We start from the raw sequence: 24,437 nt of genomic DNA on the forward strand, positions 1-24,437 counted from the left end.
AGCATCTGCTTGTATATAATGGTAGCACATGACTCAAGAGAAATTTTTGTTGGAGCAAAATTTCCTGTATTAGGGTAGTGACTGCACATTGGAATCATGTGGCGACGGTCGTCCTCCAACTGAGCTGCACGTCAGAATCACGTAGGGAGCTTTTAGAAGTCCAAAAGCCAGGCTTTATCTCAGACCAATGATGCCAAATTTTCTGTGGCTGGAGCTTTAATGTCAGCATATTTGAAGGTTCCCCAGATGATTTCAAGTAGTTACTACCATGAGGGACAGGAAATTCTCACATGAGGACAGGTAAGAGACCAATAGTGCTGGTTTGCAGTCACACTCATGTAAGTGGCAAGGACTTAGCTCAAATATATGTATTTGAGAGACGCTGGCCATATTACCAGTGAATTGAATTTGATTACACTGGGTGAGGTCCAGAACTTGACCATTTTTAAAAGGTCCCTGAGTGATGGCTATATTGAATTCCAGGTGGAAAACCCCTGTAGCATTAGGGATACCTCTAGTTATATTAGTGGCTAATAAAAGTGTATCAGGTGGAGGAGAAAAGGGGGAAAACCAGAACAAGGCCAGGAGGACCCCCTTTCAGCCAGAAGAACCCCTGGACCTTCTGAAGGATATATTACCCCAAGAAAGGTCCTTCTGTAGAGAGAACTCACCATAAGGCTACCAGATTTTTTCAATTCATCTTAAGCCCCTATTTTGCATATTGTTTGAATACATTTACATGTTGACTATCAAGAGGCCCTAACTTCAAATATGTAAGATAAAATAAAAGAAGTTAGCTCTTGTCACCTACTGCAATTATATTCATACTCAGTAGTCAGTGCTGAGCACAACTCAAGTAGGGAACAGATTTTGAAACAGCCAGAGATGGGGAAGGAGAGGACATACCAGCGGTACAGGGAGGAAGGAGGCTTGGGGACAGATGCCGAGATGGGCTTTGGCCACCTTCCCAGTGCCAGCCCCCTCCTGGATCTGAGAGTCCATGATAGAACCAGAAGCCTAGACCCCCTCTACACCTTTATTCTTTTCATTATTCCAAACAGTTTTGCTGCCTTTGATCTTTTTCCCTTGAGCTTCATTATGTACAGCCTTTAGCCTTCCTGAGCTGTTTGCAGGCCATCCTGTGGGTGCTCTTCCCTGGACCTTACGGGCATGTCCTTTTTCTTTTGTGGCACCTCCCCACAGTGCTCAGCACAATGTGAGTCAAGGCCACTGTGTACAGTTGTGTGGGGTATGCCCTGATCAGGGGCACTTACAGGGAGGCACGTATTGGGGCTGAGCTTCGACCTGTCTCCATGCACCGAAGCATGCTGCCTCGGGAGCAGAAGGCATCTTTTTACCCTTCCACCTGCTGGAAAGTGTGAGGAGGCACTTTTTTCATATTCACACAAAGGAACCTGACGTGTGCTGGTGGAGGCCCAGTGCAGGTCCCTCAATGGGTGCTTAGAAGTGCTTACTGAAGGAGTGAGTGAATGAACAAACGAACAAATGAAGGAGCTCAGTGGAAGGCAGGATCGATAAGAGCCATCTAGGTCTAGGTTTATGAGGCCCTAAACTCAGATGTAAAAACTGTGTTTGTGGAAAGGATGGAATAAACACATAGAAGCAGCAGCAGGCAGTGGGTTGGATTCAAGTTTACAGGATGGCAAAGGAGAGAGGGAATAAAAATGACCTCCTACCTGTAATGACCACTAAAACGTGACTCTTCCACAAGAAGAATAAGGACAGTGTGTTTGCAAATTAGCCCTACATCCCCACCTCTAGATTGCCAACTGTTTTAGATGGTAAGGTAATGTGTGAGGCCCTTGCTGAGCAGGGTGGAGGAGACCTCATCCTGCCCTTCCCTCAGCTCAAGGTCTAGTTGAGGGTGCTGGAGACAAGACTCTCCTGGTGCAGGGCTGTGCCGACCAGCATCACATACGGGTGATAAGCTTCAGATACTCATAGTAGCTGTAAGTGCATGATGCTTTACTGCTTGTGGTGAGTTCTCCCCTGTACAAGGTAGCTTGTATATTGCTTCTTGCTGATGAGGAAATTAACACTCGGAGTGACATGGCAGCTTGCTTCTCATCCCATCTTCTGAATGCCAATCACAGCATTGGGTTGAACCATATAAAATTACCATTTTTGTAGGTCAAAAATGGCATTTAGCCCCCAAGTTGCATTTGGTCCATCTTAACACTTTTTTGAGACTTTTCGAATGATTTTATTGATTTTTTTAAACCAGTTATAAAAGGAATTTTTTTAAAAGGAGTGATGCTCTTTCTAGTAAATATGCAACATAGGAAAAAAGTGTGCAGAAGCAGAAAAATCTTAATCCTAGAACAATTCTATAGTTCAGAGGCATCCCTAATAACATTTTAATGTATTTCCTTTCAGATATTTTTCTTTGCATTTTTTACAAAGTTGAAATGTTATTGCATATATAATGTTACATCTTCTGTTTAAAAATACAGTAATTGGGGCACCTGGGTGGCTCAGCCAATTGAGCATCCAGCTTTAGCTCAGGTCGTGATCTCACAGTTCCTGGGTTGGAGCCCCGCTTTGGGTCCCCTACTGTCAGTGTGGAGCCCACTTTGGATCCTCTGTCACCCTTTCTCTCTGCCCCTCCCCTGTTCATGCTCTTTCTCAAAAATAAACAAACATTAAACAAACCAATAGTTATTGTAACATTAAATATTTTTATAAACATAATTCTTAACAATAGCAGCATATTCCATTGAATATACATATAATTCATCCAACTTTTGGGCCTGAAGATTTTCAGTTTCTTAATATTGTACATATCTAGTCTTATTTCTAGTTACTTTCTTAAGATAGATTCCTGTCTATTAGTTCGGTCGAGCAGCTACAGCAGGATATCATAGACTGGATGACATAAAAAACAGGACTTTATTTCTCACAGTTCTGGAGGCTAAGAAGTCCAAGATCAAAGCTCTGATAGATTTGGTGTCTGATGAGGACTCGCTTCCTTGTTGTTGGTTGTAGATGTCAGTCTTTTCGCCGTGTCCTCATGTGGCATCGAGGAAGGGAGCTCTCCGGGGCCTCTTTTCTAAGGGCAGAACCCTTAAGACTTAATCACCTCCCAAAGACCCCACCTCCAAATACACTGGGGATTAGATTTCAGCATACGAATTTGGGGGAGACACATTCAATCTATAACAGTTCCCAAAAGGAATTTTGTCAAATAACTTGAAGTTACTGGCTCAAAAGGTAGGAAACTTTTAAAGTTTTTTGATTTGTATCATCAATTGCCTTTCCAGAAAGCTTTGTGCCGCTTTGATTAACTTTGCCTTGATAGCAGAACCAGTTCTTTGCTGGTTCTGGTTTGGTTATGAGTGATAAATCCTATAAGAGTTTAAAGAAGAGAGAGTTTATGTTTATTTATTTATTTTTGAGAGAGAGAGAGAGACAGAGTGAGCAGGGGAGGGGCAGAGAGAGAGGGAGAGAGAAAATCCCAGCAGGCTCCACACTGTCAGCATCGAGCCCAGTGCAGAGCTTGAATTCACGAACTGTGAGATCATGACCTGAGCCGAAACCAAGAGTTGGACGCTTAACTGACTGAGCCACTCAGGTGTCCCTTAAAGAAGAGAGAGTTTAAAGAATAGTTAAGAAAGGCTCAAGGTTGGAGGGGACCTTGAACTGAACGTGAAGGATCCTTAATGTTCAAATAAACTGAGAAGGAAGATTTTTCCATCAGAAGCACAGCAGAAGCAAAGGTATTCTGGAAACAATGATTGCAGCATGTTGTACAGACAGTCATAATCTAAGTTTCCTAGGGTAGATACTTACTGAGTAGGAATAATGAGCTTTAAGTTGAGGAAAGGAATATCAGCTGAGAGTGAACTTAATCATACAGGTAGTGAGGAGCTGTTGACAGTTTTTGAGCAGGGGAAGATATGAGCAAAACACCGTTTTAATGATTGTAAATACTATCCAAGAAACCAAAAACATCATTAACAGTGAGAGGAGACTTTTTTTTAAGTTTATTTATTTTTGAGAGAGAGAGAGTACAAGCAGGGGAAGGACAGAGAGAGAGGGAGAGAGAGAATCCAAAGCAGGCTCCACACTGTCAGCACAGAGCACTGATGAGGGGCTCGAACCGACAAAGTATGAGATCATAACCTGAGCCAAAGTCTCACTTAACCGACTGAGCCACCCAGGTGCCCTGGCAGGAGATTTCTTAAGTGATCATCTGTTTTAAATTACACTTCAATATGGTATACAATGGAATGTTAGCCATCAAAAAGAATAAAATCTTGCCATTTGCAATGATGTGGGTGGAGCTAGAGTGTGTTATGCTAAATGAAATCAGTCAGAGAGAGATAAATACCGTATGATTTCACTCATATGTGGAATTTAAGAAACAAAACGAGAACATATGGGAAGGTGGGGGGAAGAAGGAGGGGAGAGGGAAACAAACCATAAGAGACTCTTAATGATAGAGAAAAAAACAGGGTTGATGGAGGGAGGTGGGTGGGAGATGGGCTAGATGGGTGATGGGTACTAAGGAGGGCACTTGTGAGGAGCACTGGGTGTTGTATGTAAGTGATGATTCAGTGAATTCTCCTGAAAAACCAATATTGCACCATTAACTAAAATATAAATAATTTTTTTAAATAAATAAAATCAGACTTCATATAAACATGTTAGGAATGATTTGCTCTAGAGCTTAGCATATGATGGTGGTATGATTTACAGCATGAGCTATGTCTGGGAGCTCAGTCTTGAGATTCAAATAGTGTAGCTTGGGGGCGCCTGGGTGGCTCAGTTGGTTAAGCATCCGACTTCAGCTCAGGTCACGATCTCACGGTTCTTGGTTCCAGACCCACATCAGGCTCTGTGCTGACAGCTTGGAGCCTGGAGCCTGCCTCAGATTCTGTGTCTCCCTCTCTCTCTGCCTTTCCCCTACTCATGCTCTGTCTCTCTGTCTCACAAGAATGAGAAAATGTTAAAAAAAAAAAAATTTCAAATAGTGTAGCTTGGAGACCACAGTGGCTGAATCCAAAATGGCAGTCAGAAGCTATTTCCTATGTTCATGAAATGAAAGTCAGTTGCCAGTGGGACAGAGAAGTCCAGATATTTACTCTGTCAGGTGAAGTGAGAGGTATAGGAAGGACCCATGAAGCTCTTTCCACTAGAGCCATTCTCATCCTCTTTTTGGGTTTTACACGTGTGGTTACAACAAATTATGGTGAAAAGTAATTTTGACTCCCCCCCCCCCCAAGCATTTCCTGGTAAATAAAATTTCATCTCCTTTAATTGTGTTTTTACAAATTTTAAGGAAATGAATATGTTGCAACTTTTGGTTTCCAGTGTGAATAAGTAAAATGTGATTGTTACTGTTACATAGTTATATTTTCTCCCTTTTTAAAAGATAAACCAGGGGCCCTTGGGTGGCTCAGTCAGTTGAGCATCTGACTCTTGATTTCCACTCAGATCATGATTCCAGGGTCATGGAATTAAGCCCCATGCCAGGCTCTTCACTGAGCCTGAAGCTTGCTTGAGATTCTCCCTCTCTACCTCTGCCCCTCTCCCCAACTTGCTCTCTCTCTCTCTCAAAAAAAAAAAAAAAAAAAAAGAAGCTAGATATTTTTAGTCAATGCAAAATGATGACAGTTCAGTTGTTCTTCAGTTAACTGGCCATAATATATTTTTGTTCCTTGTATGTTTTATATTAAATAAAGTGTCTTGTAAGACATGTACACTTTTAAAACCCATCTGTATCTCACCATACCTCACGTAGTACAGTGCTTTTGCTATGGAAAAATAAGACTAAGACTCAAGTTTTCTAGTGTATTAAGATTGGCCACAAGAAGGAATGGGAGGGTCACACATAGAATCGGTTGGCCAAAGAGTGAATGATTTTTCTTGAGATTCATTGTCACAAGGCACAGTAATCATGACAGAATATTACAGCTTTGTAAAATACAGATGGCATTAACTTAGGATAAGTACAGCTGACACGTTTTTGGAAAGGATGATGCAGTTTACTCAGGGCAGAGTAAAACATAGGGCATTTCTGACTTGCTGTGGCTTTAACCTTAACTGGGTGCTTCATGACATATAGCTTGTCTATTATGGGGAGGACTGACTTCATGAATGTATGACCTGCACCATCACACATGGCTCTGTGCTTAGAAGGGTCTGGTGCTTGGTTTGATGTTTTTCTGTCACCACCTAAAATTCTTAATAAATTTTGAACAAGGGTCTACATTTTCATTTTACTCTGGGACCAACAAGTTATGTAGCTCGTCCTGAATGTGAAAACTGATTTCACCTTCCTTTACCACATATTATGGGCCAAACCATAGCACGTAATTATGGATCAGGTTAGGCGCGAGGGCTGCAGTGAGCCAAACAAGCTTCTGGCCAACAACTCTTATTTCCACAGGAGGCTAAACTGAATGCAGTAGGGAATGGAAGGAGAGAGAGAGCAGAGGTCAGAAGCAGGCAGGGGCTACTGATATCCAGACCTAGTTTTCTCATTAAGAACAACAGCATTCTCTATGCCCACCACCCACACCTGCCAGGCTCTCGCTAAGCACTTCATGTGCCTTATTTCCTTTCACTGAAGCCTCTCAATAGTCTGCAAAATTAGTATCATTTTTATAGATGAAGCACCTGAAGTTTTCAGTGATGAAGTTGGCCACCATTCCAGAGCTAGTAATGATCTTTTCTCATTCGTTATCTATTCTGCTCACTTAAGAAGTGGCCAGCCATCCTTGTCTGTTGTTAACATTGAACTTGAATCACTTCTTTGCCTACTTTAGACTCACTGGCAGAGAGAGGGCCATACACTAATGCTTAACATAGGTTGTTTATTTTCTGTTTTTAGTTTCATAAAATTGAAGATAGTAATGTTATTTGGGACCTTCTGGATATAAATTTCCTTTCTTTTTGTCCATGGGTACTATCTAGATAATATACTAATATTGGAAGTGTTTTTCCAAGATGAAGTTGGTACACACTTGTTTTCTCTGAAGATCGTCTCAATAAACAGTGCTATATATTTTTTAAACTTCAGCCAAAATGACATTTTGTTTCTTGGTTATTTCTGTTGTTGTTCTCCTAGTTGTGCTGTGTGATTGTGATCTGCTGAAATTAGCTTATCATGTTTTCGGTTTTAATTTTGCATTAAAATAAGGTTTTGCAAAAATTCGTAAATAGATCCTATTTTAGACTAACACCAATTATGTCTCCTGCAGGAAACCACTTCTGGCAGCTGATGTGCCCAGGGTTGGATACAGTTCCTCCTCCAATCACAAGTACATTCCCCGGAGAGCAGTGCTCTATGTACCTGGAAATGATGAAAAGAAAATAAAGAAGATTCCCTCCTTGAATGTAGATTGTGCGGTGCTCGACTGTGAGGATGGTGTTGCTATGAACAAAAAGGTAATAGCATGATTTTTCCTTAAGATGGGAAAAAGCAATGGATTGCAATTTGGTGCTGTCTTGGTAGCGTTGCTCATTAGTTGGAAAGATTCTACCATACTCACCTTTTGCTATTTACTAATATATTCTTGATCAAGCCCTCATAGGGGTTTTGAATGTGTCTCTTTTCTCCAAGACAAAGGAAGAACCCAACCAGTGTATACCTTCAGTATATGTGACTATGTGTATATATTGATAAAGAGATAGACACTGAATCCATTGTGGCTATGATATTTACCAGTTTGGGTAAATTATTTAATCTGAAATTTGTGTTGTAAATTTTTAGAGCAGTAAGACACAATGTGGAATTCATGTCTTTTTAATATTGAGTAATGGCCTTATGGCTTCTGGGATAAGTGCCAAGAAAATAAAAGATAGTCTTCTATGAATAAGTCACCATTTTCCCTACTTAATTTAAGGGAAGCTACGCACAGAACCTTAGGGTTGCAGCTTTGGGCTGATTTCCTCATGGCCTGACCACAGAACTGAGCCTTAAAATATATCCAGTTGTAAACGGGTACAAAAGTTTCTTACTGGGTGGTAGCAGAGTGGGTGCTTTTTGCTTCATTTGGTTTGCTTAACTTTATTTTCCAGCTTTTTATAATGAACATGGATTTATTCAGTAATTAGGTGAAATAATTAGGTGTAAATCATTATAACAATAATTTATGTTTGCATGGAACTTTTTAAGTTAAAAACATGTTTTTACTTGACCTTTGTCTGTCCCTAGACAGTGAGGCTGTCTGGGAATAGATTGTGGGGCTCAGGGACAGAGGGAGTTGGCCATCTGGATTCATGCCTATCTGGATACTTTCTTGTCTTAAATGATCTGAAATAGCATGGCCGTACTGTACAACTTTCTTGATTAATTGCTCTCCTTGGAGATTCTAGCAAATATTTGCCTTAATTAAAAAAAAAAAAGTTAATTTCTAGCATCTTCCTAATGGTCAAAGCAAGACTTTCCAAGTATTTGGAAAAGGATTAGAATGAGCGTGTGGAATCTAAAGCGTCTCCTCAACATCTTTGGCATGCCCCAAGGAAAATACAATTAATCTTCTTTCTCCCAGAGATTAAGGTAAATAGGCCTTTTCTTGAAGGATATAATGTGCTTCCAGTATGCTCCCTTCCAAAACTCATGTAGTGCACTCTAAGATTAGATACTAAATTGTAATTTCAGTTCTGTGTGACCCAGGGCAATTCACTTTACTTCTTTGCCTCCATTTCTTATCTGTACTGTGGGATGACAAAATCTTCTTTTGTCAGGGACAGGGATTATTATGAGGAAGAAGTTTGATAAAATGCCTGGGAGTAGCTTGATTTCCTATAGGAAATAGATTAGATAAATCCTGTAGTAATCATGATTAGAGGGGAATTTATTTTAGCATGTAGCACAGTGAGCCATTAGGTGCCCTGATAAACTTCTAATTATATTCTTCACAAATCTTGAGGCTATCTTCCCGTATCCACCAGAGGATGTTTCCTTCCACCCAGATAAGTTTGAAATATGGTCCATTATTGCCTCACATTTTCTTACTGTTCACTGGTGTTCTCAAGCTCATCCTTGTACCCAGAGCCACTTCTTAGGAGGAAACTAAGGGAAGGGGAGGGAAGAATTCATGATGGGTGAGACATGCCCGCCATCTTTGCGTCTGTATCCAGACAGTGTCTTCATCAGGACGCTTCAGTTCTCTTAATGCAGTTAAACTTTCCATTAATTGCTACTGTTTTATGCATGCTGAGCTTGGGAGTCAGTTGAATTTCCCTTTCTTACCACAGAAAGTTCTGGCAAACCAGGCTAGTGCTTGTAAAAAATGTTTTCTTAAACTCTCTATCCAGGACTTAATTTTATCTCATATATGTTATTTCCTAGCCCTTGCCTATCAAGGTCTTTTTGGATTTTGATTTTATTATCCATCATTAATAGCATTTGAGAATTTGCCAGGCATTTAACAAATTTCTGATGGAAATGTTGTAGAGGTTGGAGCCAAGTGTTGAACAAGCATGCAACTAGAAGCTTCTGATCATGTTTTATTTATATAGTGCTGACTGACATCCAGGCACTGTTCTAAGGGCTTTAGTTTCATAAACAACCCAGTGAGGTACTACTGTTGTACTCCTTCTACAGATAAGGAAACTGAGGCATGGAGAGGTCAGTTTCATGGATCAATACTGTGAATATGGTCATTCGATCACCCAACTTTCCTAAAATCCAATCTTTTCATGAGGATATTATGAGAGATTTTTATCTAATGCTGTTTAAAAATGAAGATACCATCCCAATTTACCTGCCTAGAAATACCTTCTCCCCCTGAACCTTGCCAGAAAAATGAGGTTAAGTAGATGAGACTTGATCTTGAAGAACCTGTATCAGTACCTAGTTGTTACCATCTTCTTTTTGAAGTGCTGGAGATAGAAAAGTAGTTAATAGCTTGCTTAAGATTCTCTCTATCCCTCTCCCTCTGACCCTCCCTTACTCTCTTTCTCTTTCAAAAAAAAATTCATTTCAGATATTCTTTTTTTATTTTGTTCTAATTATAGTTTTGCTAAACTCAACTGTTACTGTCTAATCAATATTCTTCCAGTATTAGAACTTAGTTGCTTCATTTTATATCTCAATTTACTTCTTTTTTATTAATAGGCTAATTCAATATTTCATTTGATTGACACTGTGGAGTATGGGCTTGTAATGAAAACAATAAGAGTTCTACAGAGCAGTTTATAAGTGTATAATACCTTCCAGCAGGCTCTAATCCTGTCCTGCTAATCCAATTTGTGTTTAAGTAGCTCCTTCATGTCAAGGATGGCACTACCAGCTCACCTTCCCAAGTATGGATGATGAAAAGACTGTCTCCACACCCCTCTTATCTTTTTCTTTTCATTGTTAAATGCTTGAGGAGATATAGGACTGCATAAGCCACTGCTTGCTGGGACACAGTGAAAATAAGCCAAGTAAGGCACAAATTTCTGGTGAATCTCCATGACTCTTGGGCAACACCAAGAAAGTAGGAGTGGAATAAAGAGAGACAGGATTCCAGGACTGCTATTTTAGTTGAGTAAATATTTAAGGAAATATTTAAATATATTTAATATGTAAGTTTAAATATGTAAATTTAGATACTCAATACTCAGGCACTGTGACAAGGAGAGGAACCAAGACGATTGCATGATCCCCAACATGGAGGACTCAAAGACTGGTGGTGAGACACGCAAAATGTAAATAATTATAATCTAACCAGATAGGTCTATAAGAACATATATTTTTTATTACCATTTGGTTCTAAGTACTTTTTTTAATGTTTATTTATTTTGAGAGAGAGAGACAAAGAGTACACACATGTGCAGTGGAGGGAGGGGCCGAGAGGGAGGCACAATCCTAAGTGGGTCCATGCTGTCAGCACAGAGGCCGACTTGGGGCTCAATCCCACGAACCCTGGGATCATGACTTGAGCCGAAACCAAGAGTTGGACACTTAAATGACTGAGCCCCAGGTTCTAAGTACTTTTTAATTTGCATTTTGATCTCTTGCTTGAGCCAGGAGATACTAAAGAGTGCTTCCCAAACTCCCTGTGGTGAAGAACCAATTTGGTTATTTTTATTTGTTGTTGTTACTTTATTTCATTTTTAAGCATTTGTAATCTATTGCAGATGGATACTTTTATAAAATACAAAAAAAAATGAATTTCTAGAAAAATTAAATGTTGCTTGGATGTCATAGCATTGTCAAGTACTATGGAAGTTTCTAAATTATTATCCCCCCAATTCATACTTACCTCCTAGTGTCATGGTCATGATCAGAGTTTGTGGACCCAGAGTGGTCTGCAAACCACAGTTTGAGTAGCAGGGACTAAGAATTTTTAAATTTTCAAGCATATGAGAGATTTCTTATTTATTCTTCTATTGCTTACCTCTATTGCGTGATGAATAGAGAAGGTGATTTGAATGGTGCTGATTTTTAAAAATTTGTTGAGTTCTGGGGTGCCTGGGTGGTTCACTTGGTTAAGCGTCTGACTCTTGGGTTTAGCTCAGGTCATGATCTCATGATTCATGATTTCAAGCCCTGAGTCAGGCTCTGTGCTGACAGCACAGAGCCTACTTGCAATTCTCTCTCTCCCTCTTTCTGTCTGCCCCTCCCATGCTCACTCTCTCTGTCTCTCTAAAAAAGGAAGGAAGGAAGGAAGGAAGGAAGGAAGGAAGGAAGGAAGGAATTTGTTGAGTTCTGCTTTACATGAGCTATTTTTGTAACTGTTCCATGTGTGCTTAAGAAAAATGTGTTGTTTCTGTTTAGTAGACTAGAGTTCTATGTATTTTTCCATTAGACCGAACTTGTTAATTATGTTGTTCAAATGTCCAAATCTTTACTGACTTTTATGTGCTTGATATATCAATAAGTGAGAAGCTAGTTGAAATTTAGCCTCCAGTAGAGAATTTACCAGTCTCCCCCTATAGTTCTATCAATTTTTGCTGCTGGTAGTTTGAGCCTATGTTATTGGGTATATAAAAATAAGAATTATTATATCTTCCTTTTATATTGAATCATTTATAATTATGCACTGACCTTCTTTATCCTCTAAAATGCTTTTGCTTCAAAGTTTCTGTGGTCTGGGGCACCTAGCCAGTTAAGCAACCCACTCTTGATTTTGGCCCAGGTCATGGCTCATGGTTGTGAGATTGAGCCCTGGGTCCACTTTGCACTGAGAGTATGGAGACTGCTCAGGATTCTCTCTCTCCCTTTCTCTCTGCCCCTCCCCCACTTGCACGTGCTTGTGTGCACATTCTCTCTCTCACTCTCTTTCTCTCAAAATAAATAAATAAACATTAAAAATAAATAACGTTTCTTGGTCTGATATGAATACACCATGTTTCTTTTGGTTAGCATCTGCCCAGTGTATTGTTTTTAGCCTTTTGCTTTCAACCTTTCCATATCGTTATGTTTTAAATATGTCTCCTATTGTTTTTAAAATTTTTATACCCATGTGGACAATCTGTGTCTTCTAACTGGAACATTAATCGACTTATTTTGGTGTTTTTTTTTTAAGTAATCACTACACCCAACACAGGGCTCAAAGTCTCATGACCCCAAGATTAAGAGTCACATACTCGGGGCGCCTGGGTGGTGCAGTCGGTTAAGCGTCCGACTTCAGCCAGGTCACGATCTCGCACTCCGTGAGTTCGAGCCCCGCGTCGGGCTCTGGGCTGATGGCTCGGAGCCTGGAGCCTGTTTCTGATTCTGTGTCTCCCTCTCTCTCTGCCCCTCCCCCGTTCATGCTCTGTCTCTCTCTGTCCCAAAAATAAATAAACGTTAAAAAAAAAAAAATTAAAAAAAAAAAAAAAAAAAAAAGATAAGAGTCACATACTCTTCCAACTGAGCCAGCCATGCGCCCCTTCACTTATGTTTAATGTAGTTACTGATAAATTTAGATTTATTTATTTTTTTAACGTTTATTTATTTTTGAGGCAGAGACAGAGCATGAATGGGGGAGGGTCAGAGAGAGGGAGACACAGAATCTGAAACAGGCTGCAGGCTCTGAGCTGTCACCACAGAGCCCGACGCGGGGCTCAAACTCACAGACCACGAGATCATGACCTGAGCCAAAGTCGGCCGCCCAACCGACTGAGCCACCCAGGTGCCCCAATAAATTTAGATTTAAATATACCATTACTTTTTGCCCTATTTTTCTCACTTATTTATTTTCTCATCCTTTCTGCCTTTTAAAGATAATTTTACTTTTTTGGTTTGTTTTCTTACTCCATGTTCTTCTTTTCATTTAGAACTTATGACTGTATTTCTAACTTTTATTGGTTACTCTTGAAATTTTACCAGGGTACTTAATGAAGCCTAAAATTTACCTGTTAATTCTTGTTCCTGGACAACACAAGAATTTTAGAAAACTTTAAATCCAGTCATCTCCCTTACAATTGATGCTATTTTTGCTTAGTATTTCAATTATATCTTTTTAATCACACAAATTTCATATTATTACTATCATTATTTTATATATACAATTTTTATTTAAATTAACCTATATGCATTTTTTAATATTTATTCATTTTTGAGAGAGAGAGTGTGCATACGCATGTGCACATGAGCAGGGGAGGGGCAGAGAGGGGGGGTACAGAGGATCTGAAGTGAGCTCTGCCCTGACAGCAGAGAGTCCAATGTGGGGCTTGAACTCACCAACCAGGAAATCATGACCTGAGTGAAGTCAGATGCTTAATCGACTGAGCCACCCAGGCACCCTGAGATTAACCTGTGTGTATATATTATCATTTCTTTACCTCTCTCATTATTCCTTCTTTTACATTTCAGACCTTATTTCCAGGTCATCTTTCTTTCTCCTGATGTGCCCCCTTCAGAATTTCCCTATAGCAAAGGTTTGTTGATGGTGAACTCACAGTTTTTATTTATTTGAAAATGTCTTTGTTGTTTGGCTAAATAGAGAAATCTGGATTGACAGTTATTTTCTCTCAGAACTTTGAAGATATTATTTCATTATCTTCTCATTTCTCTCGTTGCTATTGGGAATGCCACTGCCGGTCTAAAAACGAGGTTACTTGCCTCTTCTTCTTTGGCTGCTTTTTTTTTTTTTTTTTTTAGTATTTATTAATTTTTGAGAGGGAGACAGAGCACGAGCAGGAAGGGGCAGAGAGAGAGGGAGACCCAGAATCCGAAGCAGGCTCCAGGCTCTGAGCTGTCGGCACAGAGCCCAACGCGGGGCTCAAACTCCCGAGCCGTGAGATCATGACCTGAGCTGAAGTCGGACACTCAACTGACTGAGTCACCCAGGTGCCCCTTCTCTGGCTGCTTTTAAGATCTTCTTGTCTTTGGTGTACTGAAGTTTACTAAAATAATGATGAGATGTTGGCTTATTCCTCCTTTCCTTCTTTCTCCTTTTCCTTCCTTTACTAAGTATAAGTTGTTTTTCCTGTGTTTATGGATTCATGTCTTTTATCAGTTCTATAAAATTTCCACCGTTAACAATTCAGATGGTGCTTCTATTCCAGTCTTTCTATTCTTTCCTTCAGAGATGCCAAGTAGACCTATTTAAGAGCTTTTCATTCTATCCTCCTCGTTTCTTAGTGTCTTTTCACATTTTCTGTCTTTGTATCTGTCTATGCTACACTGCTGGTTAGTTCTTCATATCTTACCAACACTACTCATTCTCTTCAGTGTGTTTTATCTATTTTACGTATCCTCTGAGTTTTTAATTTTAATTGTTATATTTTTCATATCTAGAAGTTCTATTTGATTTTTTTTCATACCTACTTGGTATATTCTGAATCTGACTATTTCAATTATTTTGTCTTTAAATCACGTTTTGTTCACTGATTCATACTCATGATATGAACCCATCCATATTGATAGGAATTATTCTTGGGAATCCTAACGGCCTAGAGTGGGAAGGTTTTCCTTCAAGGATAATTTGTGTTTACTTTTGCTGGGAGTCAGGGATATTACTGATTTGAAGCCTCAATTTGTTCTCCCCCACTTTACAGTGATTTCAGACTTAGTATCCTGATACTAGGTCTGATACAGGTATTTAGTTCCAAGCTTTCTTATTTTTCTGACGTTTCGTAAATCAGAAGTTAACTCAGTTTTGTTGTTGTAGTTGTTTTACATTGGCCTCTGGAAAATTCCCTTAACGTTCTTAGGAGCCCAGCAATGTATTAAAAAGTACTTTTATTGAAATGTATCCATTTTATGGTTGGATGGCTCTTTAGAGAATGTCGTTTGCCATATTACCAAAGTAAAGTACCCATCCTTTAAAAATTTTATCCGGGCCCTTGGGTGGCTCAGTCGGTTAGGCATCCAACTTCGGCTCAGGTTATGATCTCACAGTTTGTGAGTTTGAGCCCCACATCAGGCTTTGTGCTGACCACTCAGAGCCTGGAGCCTGCTCTGGATTCTGTGTCTCCTTCTCTCTCTCCCCTTCCTCCACTTGTGCTCTGGCTATCTCTCAAAACTAAATAAACATTTTTAAAATTTTTAAAAATGTTTAAATTATAAACTTGAAAAGAATCTAAGTCTAAACTTAATTAAACTTAAATTATAAACTTGAAAAGCCTAAATTCATTTTTACACATAAAAAGTCAAATAATTTTGAAATAAAGCAGCCCCTAAACATCATTCCATTTCTCCTCTCCAGAGACAGTGCATTTTATCTCTTCTAGCTTATTCTTGTGGCATTTATTTCCCTATCTCTAAGTGATACACTTCTTGACTTATTTTTTCAGTTTCAGGCATGATATTGACTCCTTGCTATAGGATTTACCCGCACCACCACCACCCTTACTACTATATGTGAATTTCCTCATCCCTCAATTATCCAATAAAATTATATATAACTTTGATAAGATTAGTATCTAGTGTAAAAACTATTTGGAGTTTATGTAGCAGTAAGCTGATTACCTTTTTTCTCTGCCAACCTGTTGTTTACCCTGAAGTTTGTAATTATTTTTTTTTCCTCTGATTTTGTTTTGTATTCAGTTCTCACTAATTCAAAACTCACCTCTTCACTAATTATCTAAATCTTTTCTAAATATGTTCAGAAGCATTCAGTATTTTGTTTCATCTTTTTGGGGAAATGTCTCCTTGTGTCTTCTGATCCCTTATAGTTGTTCCTGAGAGAAAGTTCCCTTCTGAAGGACAAAAGCAACTTATATGAACATAATATCATTTTGTTTTTCTAATTTGATTTGTAAGTAGTGGAGATGTGTTAGGATTTTATGGTCATGTGGGGTCTTTACTAAGCCTTTAAGAAGCCAAAGAAGGCCTGAATTGTAATTTAAGGAAGGCCTTTCTGTGGGAACCTAAGGTAATAAAATCTGGGATGTCCCTTGTGGGCGCCTTGATTTGATACCAGCAGCCCAGTTCAGTGGAAAGGGTAGGGGATTTGGCACCAGAAAACATATTGAAATGTCCTAATTTTAACACTATCTGACCAGGAAACTCGAGTCTCAAATTTCAAGAACCTCTGTGTCCTTATCTGGCCCATGAGATACGCGGTAATGAAACCTGCACCACATACCACAAGACCAGCTGTGAGGCTCAAATAGAAAAGCACTTTGTAAACTCTCGAGTGCTATATAAATATTTGTTTAAGTAGTGGTATCATTCTTAAAGGAATAAAATTTAGAAAATTTAGAATAGATAGCATATTCCTTAAGATGACTTTTTCACATAGAAGAATGTAATTTGACGGTTAAGAACACAGATATTAGAGTCATACCGCCTATATCTGGATTCTGGTAACATCTTGTCCTAATAGTGTGACCTTAAGCAAATTACTCTACTTCTCTGTGCCTCAATTTTCCCTCTGTAAGCACTGTATGAGTGTTTGGTAAATATCTAAAGAGCAATTGTCGTAACTATACTCCTGGCCAAGGGCCTGATGCATCAATTCAAGTTTCCTTATAATGCCAAGTTTCACTGGTATTGATTCACACCTTAGATTCTTGATTTTTGTAGGGTAATATAGGTCCCAGGTAGGTTTTTGCTCTAGATATGATGGAGTTTGCTAATTTTGCTATTTTTTTAAACCTTCCTCTAAAAATGGTAGACAGGGCACCTGGGTGGCTCAGTTAAACAGCCAACTCTTGATTTTGGCTCAGGTTATGATCTCCCAGTTTGTGAAATTGAGCCCCACATGAGGCTCTGCAATGACAGTGTGGAGCCTGCTTGGGATTCTCTCTCTCTCCCTCTCTCTCCCTCCCTCTCTCTCTCTCTCCCTCTCCCTCTCCCTCTCCCTCTCCCTCTCTCTCTCTCCTCTCTCTCTCTCCTCTCTCTCTCTCCTCTCTCTCTCTCCCTCTCCCTCTCCCTCTCCATCTCTCCCTCTCTACTCCTCCCCTGCTCACCCTCACTTTCTCTCTGTCTTTTAAATAAATAAACATTTAAAAATGGCAGATAGATAGGGGTGCCTGGGTGGCTCTGTTGGTTAAGCTTCCGACTCTTGATTTCAGCTCAGGTCATGATCTAGCATTAACTTGTGAGTTCGAGTCCCATGTCAGGCTGCTCACTGACAATGCGGAGCCTGCTTGGGATTCAAATCTTTCTTTTTCTCTCTGCCCCTTCTCTGCTCTCTCTCTCACTCTCTCAAAATAAATAAATAAACTTAAAAGAAATACAAAATAAATAAAAATGGTAGACAAAGAAAAGACTCTAGAGACAAAAATAACACGTTTTCTCTCTAGTTCCCTCACAGATTTCTTAACGCTAGGTGGCTAGAGACAACTCTCCTAGGAATATCTCACTTATTTTTTTCTTAGGAAGCCAGAGAAGAGATTCTCTTTCTTGAGCAGCTAAGTAGTAAATTTTTACTTTGCATTTCTGTGCTGGGTACTTGAACAGTTTTTGGCAGAAAGGGAGTAGGAAAATGGTAAAGAAAGGTATCCAAATCTGCCTGTGAGGGCCTGGGCCCCGTGAGAATGGTTAGAGCAAGGGAGATCTAGGCTGTGGTCTGTGTCCAGAAAGACCCGTTTACAATGACATTCTCCATTATGGGAAACAGAAGGAGGACTGTCACAGAGCCTCCCTCAGCAGACTGTCGAGGTGAGCCCCTGGTTGGGGATTGGAACAGAGGCCCCCTTCCCCACCACTTGCTCTGCTTGCCATAGGACCTAGGACTTACAGGAGGATCCTCCTGTCAAAGCTGCCCACCATCGCAAAAAGCAAGAGGAAGCCATTTGCCTTCTAAGCAATAGCCAGTGCCTCAGAAGCCCCATAGGATCATTCTATGAGGCCATCTTCTTTGAATGCTTCTGCTCTCTCTATCCACCTTGGTTATCAGGACACATGTGAGGCCTAAAGGAAGGTTAGTGGTTGTGATGGAGACAACAATTGGGGGCAACACTGCAAAGGCAAGAGGAGTGCAATTGTGTCCCCAGCAGCGAGCCACTTTCTAAGTTCTCTTCACAAGCAGTAATTTAAAAAGCACTCCTCATCACTTGTCAGACTGCAGAACCCGGGAGTCATTGCATTTGCCAGTATGAGTTGCTCATTAAGAAACCCCAAATATCAATCAAGGTCATTGGCTTATTATCATTTGAGAAATAGAAATGCGATTTCCTGACAGTCATTTAAAGCCAGTTAACTTTTGAGTTCCTCCGTAATGCCTTTAATTGTCATACGGATGGAAGATCCTTTTCTACCCCAAATGCACATATTCTGGCTAATTTGTGCTTTCTCATTTGGCTTCTTTTCGTGCACACATGTGTGTATGTACACACACACGCGCGCGCACACACACACACACACACACACACACACACACAAGTTCACAGACACCAAACTCCTATTTGTACTTACAGTAAGCACACACAAATCCACTTGGCTAAATTCTATACCTCTGTGCTGTTACTTCGGTTGAAATAAATTCGTAGAGTAGTGAGGTATATCCTCCCCACAGGGAGAAAGCTAACTGATGTGCAAAGAATGATTAAATGTATACAGGGGTGTGGGGAACTCACTCTTCTTCAATAGGGGTGGGAAATTGGGATGGAAGGCTCCTCTCCCAGGGGCTGTGCCTTTAGTAAAAGACTTGAGAGCTTGGGAGATTTCTTCAATAGGAATTGGGGTATCTGTGAGTCTTTTTGGAACAGTATGGAAAGCTGAACTGTGCTTAGGAACTCTGCAAGGTGTTTTTGATCCTTAAACGTTCTGATATAAAAACCTATCCAGGTTTTCATAAAAGTAGTAAAGTGTTTTCAGTCTTTTATCAATCCCTTCATGCCCTTAAATAACCTTTCCCCTTTTGTGGAGTAATTGCTCTAACCTCCCCCCAAAAAACCCTGACCTTCCCCCCCCCACCCCTCATTGTTTATTCTTCAGAACAGGGTTCTTCATAATGCAAGGATTCAAATATCTCTATTAGGGTCATAATCATCAGCAATTTCCATTTAATGAACTCAACAAAATCTCTTTACAAAGAAATGTAGGCTTCAAATCACCAGTTACGTCTTTTCCTGCAATTCCTAGGAATCCAATTAAATAAGACAGTATCATCTATAATATGATATACCTGACTATGGAAAGCCCAAGCCTACAACAGATCTTTGAGCATAAAATTAAGATTGAAAGAAAGGAACCAAGTTTAAATGAGCTAAAACTTTATAAAAGTAGAAACTATAGTCATTTCCTCCAAAATGAAGTAAGATATAGCTTGGAATCTATAGTGAAAATCATTAAACTTGCTTATTCCAAATTTAGCTACCAATTAAAATCTCTTCTTTTTTATCAAGGAACCACAGGTGATTTTCACAAAATAAACCCAGGAGGTTTCAGTTTGCTAAATCTCTGTGACTAAAGAACCGAGTACACATAGCTACCACCAAAATGAAGGGGATACTACATGAAATTTTGCAGCACAACATACTTGGTATCAAAAAATCATGTATTTTTCAAGTTTTCTTATTTCAGTGGTCACAATTTGTAAGTATTAAATACCACTATATTTTCTTTTTTTTTAATTTTTTTAATGTTTATTTTTGAGAGAGAGAGAGAGAGACAGATTGCAAGTGGGGAGAGGGGTGGAGAGAGAGGGAGACGCAGTATCTGAAGCAGGATCCATGCTCTGAACTGTCAGCACAGAGCCTGATGCAGGGCTCGAACTCATGAACCGTGAGATCATGACCTGAGTTGAAGTCGATTGAGCCACCCAGGTGCCCCCCACACCATATTTTCAATAATAAATTAGTGGGTATATTTTAAGGCATAATTTAACATTTTGATTTAGAGAGGTGATTAAGAATTAATATACTTTTGCCATGTATTTTTAAATACACCAGAGCTTCTCAGGATGATGATAACTTAATTCTTATTCAATACCTGCTGTGTAGGTTCGGGAAGATGGTGTTTTAATGGGAAAAGAAAAGTAAAGTGTGGCTTGTCAGAGGCAAATGTCAAGTCAAAAATTAACCCAAGGCATTACCTGCCTCTCTAATAAAGATAGGCTGCCTGTTTCAAATATGTTTTTGCAACTTTTTCCCATTTGATGCAATTGTGCTAGCCATTCAGGGGTCATAAATTAACCTCCAAAAGTTAGCAGTTGTGCCCTGAATTTCCACCTAAATGTAGTCTAAAAAGCACATATTCTCGGGAAAAGTATTGATTAGCTCTAGATAACTACACTGAAAAGACCTTCCTAGACATGTGTCAGAAGAGCAAAAGCCTAGAGAGAAAGATGAGCCAGGGAGCTGGCCTAAGATGAAAGTAGGCTTTGCAAAGATGCCTCAAGTTTTTCCAGTAGAGGATGAATTCTTAGAGCCTCCCAGGATAGAAAAATGAAGCTAAGATTGAACCCCAGTAAGCTTTTCAACTAAGCCATTCATCCACATCATCTAATCACCTTTCCCTAGTAGCAGGGGAAGGCTGATGATCTGGCCCAACTGCTACAGGGTATGAGAATGTCAAGAGCTTCTCTTTCCTGGAGCTGTGGATGGCTAGATACATGGGGGGAAGGAACGTAGGAAAGTAGAGCCAATAAATGGGAGGAAGTTCCAAGTAGCCTGTCAAAGCAAAGGATCCTGAAGTGGGTACGAAGCACCCAAGTTTGGAGTCAAGATACGAGAGAACTCCCATTGGTCAGGAACTCCCACTGTCTAGGCTGGGAGCTATTACTGAGTTTCTCCACATTTCCCCTAGAGACATACTCCACATATCAGCCATCAGTTCTGAGGGTCAGCCGTCAGTTCTGAGGGTCAGAGCAGGGATGGGAATTATCAGAAGTCCATCCTGAGTTCTACTTGGATTCTGGATTTTGGTCCATTCCTGGGCCAAAGGCAGTTATCTACAATCATTCTTGCTGGTTTCTGCCCTAGGAGGAATGAGCCTTGGTGCTGGCCATGGTGCTGAAGGTGGTGTAGGAACAATACTAGAGAACATTTAGAACATTCCTGTGTGCCAACACTATTTCTAAGTCTTTGCATGATTCCCTCATTTCAGGTTCACAGCACCTCTGTGGAAGTGGTGCTATTATTCGCATTGACAGATAAGGAGAGTGGAATACAGAGAGGTTAACAAACTTGCCCAATGTCACAAAGCCAATAAGTGGGGAAGCCAGGTAGTCTACACCCTAGAGCTTCACTTGTGGCCACTACATTTGCTAATGAAAATTATTATCAGAGCCATGCAGAACTTACCAAATTTTCACTTGTCCAAGTCTTGTCCAAGCAGAAGCAAGCTATGGTTCCCTATCTCAAGTTGCCAGAGAGGCTGCTGTGGTTTGGCATCTTGGAGAGCCAGACACAGCAGTGAAGACTGGTTGGGTGCACAGAAAGAGTGGCTCACTTACTCCATCATAATGGTCATTACGCCTTAATGTAATGACTTGTTCCACACCTGCTTTCCTGGTAGACTCAACTATGTGCAGAGGGTGCCAGTGTATCCCAACAGCTTACCCCAGTGCTTGGTACATAGTAGGTACTCAGCAAACATTTGATGAATACATGCATTACATGTGATCGATATATATAATGATGACACATGCACCATTTCAACATTAATAGAAGCACCGTAAACTTGTTAAAATCTGAAAAAAAAAAAAGATAGAAACACTGTGTTGTGGAAAATATAGTCTCTTTGTATTTTGTATTTGTCATGCTCCATCTTGGGAGTTATGTGAAGTTTGGAATGCGTCTTAATCTCTTATAGATGCATCTATACAGACAAATGAAACGAAGACCTAAGGTCATGATTTGGACAGTTGGAATGCTTAAACACATGTATGATTGAACTTTTGTTACATGTTAGATTTGGGACCTTGTGCTGTATTTGAGATTTGGAGTTTTATAGTATCTCAGGAAGGTAGTTCCTACTGACATGAAAATAACTCTGAAGTGTATGAGTGTTCTGTTTAACAGTTTGTAGTGGCAATTACAGCATATTCCAACCAAATTTCCCATTTTGAAGCCTGTTTGTTGTTTGATTTTTGTCAAACCATATTTTTGTCGTGTTGTATTAACATGCAGAAGATTTCCATATCTGTCATGGTAACTCTTTCCCAGCACGCGTGTGTTTTTAAACAACACTCCACAGCTGAGCTCTTGGAGGACCGGCCTATTTTGACAGCTCCCCTTAGTCCGTGTATCACCAAGCTCATTCTCTGCCAATATGTTTCACATGATTCTCTGGACATGTGTAGCGCACTTGTGCAACTTGCAAACACCCATACATTATTACAATAATAATTGGGTTTTGATGCAACTGGAACTCAGTACTACCAAGCTGCCAGCATTTCCTTTTGGCTACCAGTACTAGGCAGGAAAATTATAGTCTAACTGTCTTCCTGTTTATTGATAAACAAAGTGGCCAGCCCAGCAATGGAGCCTGATTAGCAGTTTGCACCCTTTGTGAAAGGATAAACAGAACCCTACTGTTTTCTGTGTTTGACTGCAATTTGCATCTTTAAAGAGGTTGGACTGCCCTGAGATTCATGTTCAACTTCCGAGTGCCTGAATATTCTTTGATATGTTACATGTCAGCCTCCTTGTTTTCTTCTCCTTCATCTTGAAACAGTATTTGCCAGCATATCTTTGTTCCCATCTGGCCAACCATAAGCTTCCTGAGTCACCTGTCTGAAGGAGGAGGAAGGAGGGTGGTGGGAGAAATATGTCTCTGTTTCACCACACTTGAATTTTGCAATCCCAGAAGGCCCTTTAATGCCAACTCAACTCCATTTTTGAAGAGAGGATAATATAGGAATGAAGAGCCAAAGACAAAAGGAAATCTGATTACCACTCTTGCTGGCCCACAAGATCATTTTTTTTTTATATATGAAATTTATTGTCAAATTGGTTTCCATACAACACCCAGTGCTCATCCCAAAAGATGCCCTCTTCAATACCCATTACCCACCCTCCCCTTCCCTCCACCCCCCATCAGCCCTCAGTTTCACAAGATCATTTTGAGGGCCCTTTGCCTTCCCTTATCTTCACCCACCCTCCAAAAAATGCCCTCCCCTTTGTAAAGTGAAATACGCTATTAGCCTCCACCTCAAATTTGGTGTAGTATTCTATTCTGAAATTAATTTGAACCTAATTAGATTCTTTAAATATTAATAGAACAAATAGTTGGCTCCCCCATAACTATTTTCAAATGAAAGAAATGAAGATCATTTTAACCTGAATTTGCATGATAAAAAAGGGAGCATTAGTAAACATGGATTAATCTGTTTAAGTACATTTTTCCCATAGTCCTTACCATATATAAACATTTATTCTGCCTTAGAGATATTGCATGATTGGACCCATGAGACTGGTTCTCCACTGAACAGTTTCCTTTTAAAACTTCAAAAGAAATGTTATATATTTATTGGAGGTGTAGTATAGTTAGAAATGAATTGTACCTCAGCTATTTTGTTAATGCCAATAGGGATTAAATTCGATTTTATAGCTGTTGTAGAAGTCTATTTGGTAGCTAACAAGTGGGATTTTTAAATCCTGGAAAACATAATCCTATTATAAAACAGGCAGCTGAATTAACATTACCCAGGAAGGTTCTCTTCATGGATTAGCATTTTTTGACAATAACAAAGAAAATCATCAAATTCTATGGGGATATTACATGCTTTTCTCAAAAGTCAGAACAGCGAATTGGGGAAAAAGAGCAAGATAAATGACCAAACATGCTATTACTTAGATTGTTTCTTTTGAAGAAGAGCAGTGGATGCTGGGAAGTACAGCTGAGTGTGGCCTTGTCTGTAATAATGGCACATGCTCTGGAGTTGAAAACGTGGCCTTGCTGATTTATGTGTTGGTGCTGTACCTTCAGTTGTTCGTATTTACATCAGTAATTCTCTACTCCTGGTTTCCTTGTGTGGTCACCAAAGGGCAAAACAGTCACTATGAACCAGAGTCTGTGAATTAAAACACAAGTTGGTGATGGAATAAATACTACTTCCTGTGAAATTAAGAATACTCCTCCAGTTATTATTAGAGCCTAGAATCTGAGAATTCTAGAGCTGGAAATGACCTTGACATTTCTTTTCTTTCAC

The 24,437-nt window shown here is 39.8% G+C and overlaps 1 protein-coding gene across 5 annotated transcripts in view; it reads left to right on the forward strand.

The window, feature by feature from the left end:
- CLYBL (citramalyl-CoA lyase) overlaps positions 1-24,437 on the forward strand; it is a 254,668-nt gene that overhangs the window by 139,532 nt on the left and 90,699 nt on the right. For all 5 annotated transcript variants that reach the window (XM_043582320.1, XM_043582340.1, XM_043582333.1 and 2 more), the window contains exon 2: positions 7,227-7,413. In XM_043582320.1, the coding sequence (XP_043438255.1) occupies positions 7,227-7,413 (187 nt within the window). The remainder of the gene's footprint in view (positions 1-7,226; positions 7,414-24,437) is intronic.

This window comes from Prionailurus bengalensis, chromosome A1 (genome assembly GCF_016509475.1).
Source record: "Prionailurus bengalensis isolate Pbe53 chromosome A1, Fcat_Pben_1.1_paternal_pri, whole genome shotgun sequence".
Classification (NCBI taxonomy): domain Eukaryota; kingdom Metazoa; phylum Chordata; class Mammalia; order Carnivora; family Felidae; genus Prionailurus; species Prionailurus bengalensis.